Source organism: Glossina fuscipes, unplaced genomic scaffold (genome assembly GCF_014805625.2).
Source record: "Glossina fuscipes isolate IAEA_lab_2018 unplaced genomic scaffold, Yale_Gfus_2 109, whole genome shotgun sequence".
NCBI lineage: Eukaryota > Metazoa > Arthropoda > Insecta > Diptera > Glossinidae > Glossina > Glossina fuscipes.
This window is the reverse complement of record NW_023998452.1, coordinates 246,423-255,635: the sequence shown is the minus strand read 5'-3', so window position 1 is coordinate 255,635 and position 9,213 is coordinate 246,423. Positions and strand designations below refer to the sequence as shown.

The following is a 9,213-nucleotide window of genomic DNA, read 5'->3' as shown; positions in this document are numbered from 1 at the left end:
AATCGTAACTTAATGTTTACACTTAGTATACTGTATGTATATTTATATAAATAGGCATCTCTATGTACATATGCGTATAAGCATATGCAAAATGAAGCAAAATTACAATAACAGTTGACGTATGTACACATATAATATTTTAATTCTGCGCACGTGTGTGTGTATGTGTTTGATTTGCTGCTTGCTTGCAAGGCTCATTGCATTTTAAATTTTCATTTAAAAAAAAAAAAAGAAAAAAAGCATTTTTTTTTATTTTTCGTTTTCGATTTTTTTTTATTTTTTATTTTTTTCTCAATGTTAACATTAAAAAGGCACTTTGGCACCAGCAACGTTCGCTTGAATCTTTATTTTTGTGTTTTTTTTTTTTTTTTTTTTTTTTGTGACCACCACCATAGCATTGGGTAGGCGAAGAAACATTTAGAAAATCCCCCAAGTTGTGAGTAGCTTCACTTGAGGTAAATTTTTTTATTTTTTTGTAAATTCCTTCTACCTTGCCCAGGAGAATCAGTTCTTGATTTATAGAATATGGCTAAGATTGGGCACTTGGCTTGGGGACTTGTATTGGGAATAATACTTGCAAAAAAAAAAAAAAAAAGAAAAAAGTAAACTAAACTTGCAGTGAATCTGTTTTATTTTTACTCTATTGTGAATGTTTTTCTATAATACATTTCTCGTGGTACATTTGTGCGGATGTATGCAACACCCACAAATATTTGAGAAAAATACATCTTTTATAATACCGATGATCTACGCTTCTCTGTCCGTCTGTACGTCTTGCATTCTTTCCTCCAATCTAGAGATCGCAGCCTTTTGAGATATTTGGATGGAATTTCGTACAGCGATGTTTTGGGCCAAGGACGAACGATCTTGAAAATAGTTTTTCGATCACTCCTCACCTCCTCTGTAACACGTTATTTTGAAAAGTCGCTATATGAATAACTGTATTAAGCTAAGTGGTGTAGGGTATTTAAAGGTGGACCGTAGCTACGACAATGTTTTTACTTTTTTTTTATGATAAATTTGATGTGGATATCTTTAGCGGACATTCGCCATCGATAAAAATGGTCAGCGACAGCAAATGGCTTTGGACGATAAATGGCCTAGCGGTTACGCCCACGATACTCCGCAAATATTCCGTGAACTTTGACCGTCATGTTTATTCTATTTCAGTCTCTTCAATTGATTCATTGATAAACATCGTGTGAAAGGAGCTCAAGAAGTTAGGAGGTAAAGGCCAAAACTAACGATGGTATTGTGGGATCAAATGCCAAAAAACGCAAAAAAAAACGAATGCACTCCTTGTTGCCGGCGTAAAAATTGAGCAGCAGGTAAAATTATGGCAGTGATGCAGAGTGAAGCAAAAGTTAGTTGTTGCAGCAACACCCCGAGAAGAAGAGAGGCCGGAAAATTTTTTTGAATATATCTGGAGCTTTTTATTTCCTTCGTACTTTCACACAAGTGATTCTTTTTTCCCATCGTACTGTACTGGACTGTATGCATTTTTTTTAAATACCCGCGCTGCGACGATATCGATGTGTGTATATCTGCTTGATAGATTCGTACGGCTGCTGTGAAAAAGAACAATATCTACAAAGTCTCTCTTTGACAAGCACAAACTCTTCGATTTTCTTGGTATTTGCGTCAATAGCTGAGTGGGGGAGTGAGGTCTTCCTGAACGAGCTTAGTCTTTGACTAGCTCGCGATCCTCATTAAACGATTGGTACTAAGACGCTGTTGGTTCAGAAAGTCATTTCTCTGATCTGCTCCTACGTTACTTAGAGCACTTTATTTTTCTACCCCACTTCAATACGGACTTGCTTGGCTTGTCTCGATTCAAACCCAAAACTTTTTAACCAAACATCTTTCTATTTTTGCTTTCAACGTGGAGGAAAAAAGAAACATGGGACTAAGCGCAAAGTACGTTAATTGGAGAACAGCATTTGAAAGAATTTTTCCCTCGTATACCCCTGGTGAAAACAGCAGATAGTTGTTTTTCGCAATATTTTTCATATCTAATCATCTTCAAGACATAGTTTGAGCTAAATGGTTTTTCTCATAATCGTATCAGAGTTGTCTGCAATTTACTTTAATCTACCTCTTAATCGTAAAAATTTCGACATCTTCGAGCAGAGAACGTAGAGTAAGTTATTGTTGTTAGTTAGAGAGGAATCTGAATATCGTAGCGGATAGCACCTCCTTGAGTAAGTTTTACTACGGGCGATTGCAGTCGTACCTTTCGATTCTCGCTTGCACAGTGGATAGTCCTACATCTCCTTTTTAAACTACAGATAATAATTACTCTTGTTCACGGTTTGCAGAATGGCATCAAGGAAATGAAAGTGAGGAAAAGCTGGTCAAATCATCTTCTAAAAGCTTTTCAAGCCCTTTCTATTATCGAAGCTAAACAAAGAGTGTCTCTTGGTTTCAAGCAAACGAAAAATAAACTTTTAACTAATGAACACCTTCCATTTTTTTTTCAAATTTCAACTACAAAATTCGGTTCAATTTTAGAATTTGAGATAATCCGAGAGAGGAAGGATCGTTTTTGCAGAAATCAGTAGACGAGTATGGCAATCTTCGACTTCGTTTGAATAGCAATCATTAGCACAAAAAGAAACTTCAACTAAAACCAGCTTATAGCCATCAACATGATCCTAAAAAAAGGGGAAAGAGCTAAATTTTCATTCCCTACAATATTGGATTTTCTCTATTGGAAATTTTATGTATTTTATGAGTAACAAACAAGAAGTTCACAACAAGTCACAGTTTCACGGGAGAGCAAAAGTGCTCACAGTTTTGATTACATACGCGTGTGGACGTGTTGAAGACGTGCTCTTTGAGTTCTTTTCAAATTCTCTTGTAAGTTGTCTTGTGTAAGATGATATCGTCCTATTTGCGAACGCGGGAATGTTTACCAGAGATGTTACACGGAGACGGACAGACGGATAGATGAACGGACGAACATGCTTAGATGCGTTCCGAATTCAAAATTGGCGAAGAACTGTGCGTTATAAAGGCTCCGAAAAAGAATAAAATGGTGACACACTATAAGATTGACTAGGCAGTCCATTTCTTCCATTTTTTTAGAAATACTTCAGCATCGCCGATAAAATATGTGTCCAAATTTTTGTACATTTATCTGCTATACTTTATGGGTAAGTTTCAAAAAATCAATTTTTATTCCTTTTGAAAAATGAAGGTGCTCTCACTTTATGTAGTACTATGGGCGTGTCCTTCGACCGATTTGGATCACTTTTTAAAACCAACCTGCGTGAAAGAACTTCCAAAATTTTTGAAGTGAATTGCAACGTTTTTTCGGCCAGGAGACGGCAGCCATTAGACAGACAGACAGACGAACAGGCTTAAATCGATTGAGATTTTGATGCTGATCAAGAATGTATATGCATTCTGGGGTCTCTGAAACTTATTTCTGCGCGTTGCAAATGCTTTGAGAAAGTCAATACATCCCTTATCCTTCGGTGAGGGGTGTAAAAATAGATTATAACTAACAATTGTGTTCAAGTCTGACTCCAATAATCGGAACACGAAAAAAACAGGAAAGAAATATGCGACAAAGAGAACAAAAGCAGAAAAATATAGAAGAGCCCACTGCAAAGGGCACTATCAGACAGGTGAAAGGTCCTTCCCTTTTATATTTCCAATACACTGTTTGTATAATTGCATTAGGAAGACCTTAAAGGTCCATTCATTCAAAGCTGCCAGCTTTTTATTTTTAAAATTGTTTTTTTCGTCTTGTTTTTTTTTTAGTAAAATCCGCGAACTCGAAACTTTCTTCGTGGCAGAGATAGACCATGAGAAAGAGATGGTAATATTTTCATTTCGATAAATTTGTTTATTTCTAAAAAACCGAATCGTTGATATCACAAAAGCATGGCGTACGACTTTGCCGAAACGGATTCTTTGATGAAACGGATCGTCTTTTTGCCGGTACGCTAAAATCGCTGTGAAGAAGAATCATAAGAATTCTGCCGCTTCTTTCATCGTGTGACAAAGTAACAGAGACAATTATTCACTTTATACGACGCATTTCCATTGTACTTTAGTTTGGTAGGTTTGTGATGCGATATCAATCCATATTTAACTTGACTGCCATAGCAACGAATTAAATTTTGTTTAATTATTTTACTTAACAAATTCTAGATTCATGATGAGAAAGCTGCTATGAAGCTTTTCAGAAACGAAGGCAAGGAGAGAGACGTTTATTTCATTTAACCAGAAAAATGGTTGTTCCGGTTATTATCACCGTTTAAACAATTTCGATTGCAATCGACCATAAACCACTATTTGCGTTAGGAAATGAATTATCATTTACTGACATGAATGATTGAATGAATGCCATAAAGCAAAGTAAAGATAATTAGGTGGGAAAATTAATATTTTTATAAAAATGCATTTTTCGCTGGATGTGAGTTTAGAGAAAAAAATGGTTCAACAAGAAAAGAAATTGATTTTTTTTAAAACATTACGAATTGTAAAGTTATTCGCAGTAGAAAAGAAGGAAAACCCCTCCAGCCCTTTAACTTAGTAGTCACAACAAGCTTGTGAATCTAAAGTGTGTTTACTATCGAATGTCATCCTACTTAAATTTGATTAAGCGACGAAAAGAAGGGCAAACGCAGGGAGTAGAGGGTCGATTATGGAATTCCTCTTCCCTTCTACTTGTTTTACTCATTTATGGTAGTAATAAACTAAAGTTGTACTTGTGATCGCTGTTGTTGTTATTGTTGCTTCACTTGCTACCTACTTTAAACCACTTCACATTTGGCCTGTTGGCCTTGATTGTAGCGCCAGTATTGAGAGCAATTCTGCGTAACTTTTACAAGAAGAAAGAAAAAAGCGACTGTACATGTTTATCTAAAGTAGTGGATAATTAAGATTTCGCCCCAAGCCAAATATATCTGTTTAAGTTTTACATTTTTCTCGCATTACTGCGAGTAAAATACTATTAGTTCGCCAGCTTGTTGTTTAATGGATTAGACCGAACAGAGACTCTTGTAAGTGTTTTGCAAGAGCCTAGTGATATCTCAAGTAACCACTTAATAATTGATGTTTTAATATATATTTTACAGCGCACACACTCACAAACAAATGAACATAACATAAATATGTGCAAATAATATTCAGTCAATTGCTTTGTAGGAAAATAAATGTAAAACTGGTTTTGAGAGGAAATCGAACAAATATATGAATGAATCTGTGAATTTAAAAAGAAAAAAAAAAAAAAAGAGTGGAATTTAATGAATTGCAGCTTTAAACGATACATACATACATACGTCACTTATGCTTTCAAATGCTCATACACATATACACATATATAAATGTATAATATATATATATATATATATATATATATGTATATATACATAAATTATAATAAATTCTCAAAAAATATATATATAGTAATAATTACCTACAAAAAATTAACAAACAAATTTAACTAAACCTATTTATTGCTGTACGCATTCTAAATTCTTGACAACTAATTAGATATAAACAAATAAATTAGTTTCAGTACCTTTTGTTGTTAATTACATTTATCTGTTTTGTTTCGTTTTTTTTTTTTCTCATGAATTCATGATTCCGTTTTCCGCTTCATGTTATTTTTCTCCATATTTGGCAATATTTATATATACATACATATATAAATACATATGTATATATATATATATATATATATAGTTTAGTTACTCATTTGCAGACCATTGCTACTACGGCTGCCTGTTGACGATGACGTGGTTAGTGTGGCAAATTGGGAAACAAGTTTATCGTAGTCTTCCAATGAGGTTTCAAATTGTGCAAGTTGCCTTGAAAGATCATCGACTGTGGAGACATCGCCAACTGGTGCGCCGTCGTCGCCGCTGTTCGTTATTGCGGCATCGTCGTTATCGTCGGTATTCGATGTTGCGGCTGTGCTGGTTGTAGTTTCATTTTGCAATTCACTCAAGCCGCTTAAAGGTGGTGCATGATAGCAATCACGATAAAACTTGGCCAAATCGTTTACATGTGACGTGGGCGATGCAAAAGGAAAATTTAATTCTTTCAGTAAATTTTTATCGTCTGCCGAATAAGCTGCCGCCTGATGAGCATGCGGTAAATGAGGGGCTGAACTATGACGCGTGGCCGGTGGTACAGGCACAAATAGACTTTTAACAGGTGATTGTGAGTGTGTCGAGTTGGCGGGCGATTTTTGTTGTATTGATTGCTGTGCATTTTCACTATTCTCAACACATTTTAAAGAGTTTACGGCATTGTTTTTGTTTGCATTGCTGCCATTGTTATTAGTATTTGCATTGTTGTTAATATTATGTTGATGGCCATTGCCTAGCGGAGGCGTTGCGGGCGAATCGCATTTATGATTAAGCGATTCAATAGATCCTCCTGTGCCTCCACTACCTGTGCTTTCATGTCTCGGTTTACGTAGTAACCATTCAAATGGTGGCGTTTCAGGCAATATAAAATCTTCTTCGGTGTATTGGCGTAGTTTTGCGACGTCTGTAAAAGGACCAGGACGTAAAGGCTTTTCGATATCGATTATTTTGCGTTCACCTTCTCCGCCGCCCACACCTTTTTTCATATTTAAACCGTTAGTATATTTATCCTTGGGTGTGGCATCAGATGGTCTAAAGTGATTCGAGTCTATCATTATGGTATTAATTTCACGAGTACGAGTTTGCACGGCTGTTGTCGTAGGTGTTATAGTCATTTTCGTGCGATAGGCTACCGACATTACAAGATTACCAACAATCGTATTCAACTGACCGATACGCACTGATTTGTGGCCTTCTCCCAGTGTATGCAATTGCGGTCGATCAACATAGATTCTATAGTAAATACCGTACGAATCCGAGCATTGACGCCTTGATAGTTTATAAGCCGGCGTAGCTCGTGTCAAAGATATGAGAGATTTTAATAGTATACCCATACGATTGTAAATAGCATGAGCCGCTTTTAAACATTGTTGTTCCGAACCAGCAGAAGTAGCATTTGTTCCATTAATATCGCCTTTATCGTTATCCTTTTGCCTTAGTTGGGCTGGCGTTTGCAAATCCAAAGACCATACCTCCAATATCATTTGATCACCTTCGGAAGTCTTTAAAGATATTTCAATGCATAATGGCAAGCGTTGCAGTATGGTTTCTCCCGGTTGCAAAGCTAATGCTCGTTTCGTTTCTGCATAAACATCTGGATGATCTTCTACGACAATATTAAACCAATCATTGCCAGCGAGAGGGCTACATTTCGTTTGCATTTTTTCGCCTAAACGTGACTGAACGACCACCTGTGTAGACTTAAGTGCGAGAAATTTAATAAATTTCTCTAAATCTTTTTCAGCTGCATTAATGCGTTGTGTTGACATATTTTTTCTTTTGTTTATAACGGACTTTTTTACACAATTTTTAATGATATTTTCAAAGTTGCTTTTTTTTTCTTATAAAATGCCAAAAAAATTTTATTTCGTAATTTTCTTTCGTAAAAATGCTTCCGTGTATTTTTATGGCACTGTCTGATACTTTTTTTTCTCTTGCCTTTTCACTATGCATAAAACTACAATGCTTTATAGAATGTAGTTTTTCACACCCTTTTTTCTAGAATCACATTTATCCACCAACAACTTAAATTCCTTTGTCTAGCCTAGCAGCTGTTAATTTTCTAAGCATAATTCACTGGATGTTCAATATCAATGTCCATTAATTCGCATTGTTATTATCAGAAATTTTTTATTTAATAGCTTCGCTTTTAATGCGTATGTTTTAAGACAGCACTATTTCTCCACACGCGTTAAAATATAGCAAATTAATGAATTTGTTCGCTTCCTATTGCATAGGTTGACTCAAAATTATAACCATTATTGTCATGGCTTAAGTTAAACAAATCTTTTCAGGGATTTATGGCAACCACAAGGGTGTGCCGTTAATATCGTATTTTGTGTTGCTGTTTATTATTAGAATTATAAATTTTGTATAGAAATTTACATATGAGTTGTGGAAAATATCATATCTTCTTATGTGATAAGCAGAGTATCATCATAAATGAACGTTTATTTAGGGACGATAAAAACGAATTCACTGAAAAACATATATATTCGGGTCAGCTTTTTAAAAATTGTTGTAAAGTGCATCAAAATACAACTTTGTGCTCTTCGTACTATTTATTACAAAGTAGCTACAGTTTGAATCACGTGTAAAGGCAAGTTTGTGTCGCTTGGTGACTATTTTATTAAATAATTTACTTTAAATAAAAATGCCGCCGTATAAAAGGAATAAACCCCCGAAAATTCCTGAACCATCTCAAGAGTCCAGCAGAAACTCTGCGGAAGATAAAGTGGTATCTGGCCAGGTATTCTGCAAGAGAAATTCCAAAATAATTGTATATTCCGTGTAACTGCATTTATGAATATTTTTACATTTCACAGTTAGAGAAAAAGATAAAAAAACAAAAACGAGCTAGTAAACCGATTAAGAATCGTGGAGTTGTATTTATTAAGCATTTACCACATGGCTTTTTCGAAGAACAAATGAGACATTACTTTTCACAATTTGGCGATGTTACCCGTTTACGACTGGTGCGCTCGAAACGAACCGGCGGGAGTAAGGGTTATGCTTTCGTTGAATTTAGACATCCCGAAGTAGCTCAAGTGGCTGCAGAAACTATGAATAATTATTTGATGTTCCAGAAGGTGCTTAAGGCCGCCTACATACCTCCTGATGAGCAGAAATACAATTATTTCAGGAGCACAGTACGTCAAGTTAAAACTAAGGTAACGCAGTAATAAAAAGCGCGCTATATGAATTTAATCATATATTATTTCCTGTTTACATGTACTCAGTCTGGCAAAATGAAATGGGTTTCTAGTACAACCGCATCTATACAACGTAAAACGCAACAGTATAACGACTGGTCACAGAAAAACCTTGAAAAACGGACGGCCAAGCAAATTCAGAAACTTAAAAGTTTGAATAAAAAATTCTCTCATTTGGGCATTGACTTCTCACAGATTGCTATTCCTCCTAATGAAGCAAAGGAAGATGTTGAAAATGGTAATGAGATCGAAGAAGATAATAATAAATCTGAAGAGAAGAAATCTCTTAAAAGAAAAGTTCCAAAGGCGTCCGTTAGCTCGTCTGAGGACCAAAAGAAAAAGAAGTTGAAATCTAAAAAAGATATAAATTTGGAAGATTTACTTGGTAATAC

The 9,213-nt window shown here is 35.4% G+C and overlaps 2 protein-coding genes across 2 annotated transcripts in view; one reads left to right on the top strand and one right to left on the bottom strand.

Moving 5' to 3' along the window:
• Positions 1-5,572: 5,572 nt before the first annotated feature.
• Positions 5,573-7,846, bottom strand: LOC119638780 (autophagy-related protein 13 homolog). Its single transcript, XM_038035783.1, has one exon. It carries the CDS (start codon positions 7,376-7,378, stop codon positions 5,702-5,704), a length of 1,677 nt encoding a protein of 558 aa, XP_037891711.1. The 5' UTR covers positions 7,379-7,846; the 3' UTR covers positions 5,573-5,701.
• A 322-nt stretch (positions 7,847-8,168) lies between these two features.
• Positions 8,169-9,213, top strand: part of LOC119638704 (MKI67 FHA domain-interacting nucleolar phosphoprotein-like) — a 1,652-nt gene continuing 607 nt past the window's right edge. The window contains exons 1-3 of the mRNA XM_038035648.1: positions 8,169-8,358; positions 8,435-8,779; positions 8,849-9,206. Of these exons, the coding sequence (XP_037891576.1) occupies positions 8,263-8,358; positions 8,435-8,779; positions 8,849-9,206 (799 nt within the window). The 5' untranslated portion in view covers positions 8,169-8,262. The remainder of the gene's footprint in view (positions 8,359-8,434; positions 8,780-8,848; positions 9,207-9,213) is intronic.

Bases quoted from the DNA above. Each gene is read 5' to 3' on its own strand.
- LOC119638780 (XM_038035783.1), bottom strand. From the start codon at position 7,378: ATGTCAACACAACGCATTAATGCAGCTGAAAAAGATTTAGAGAAATTT.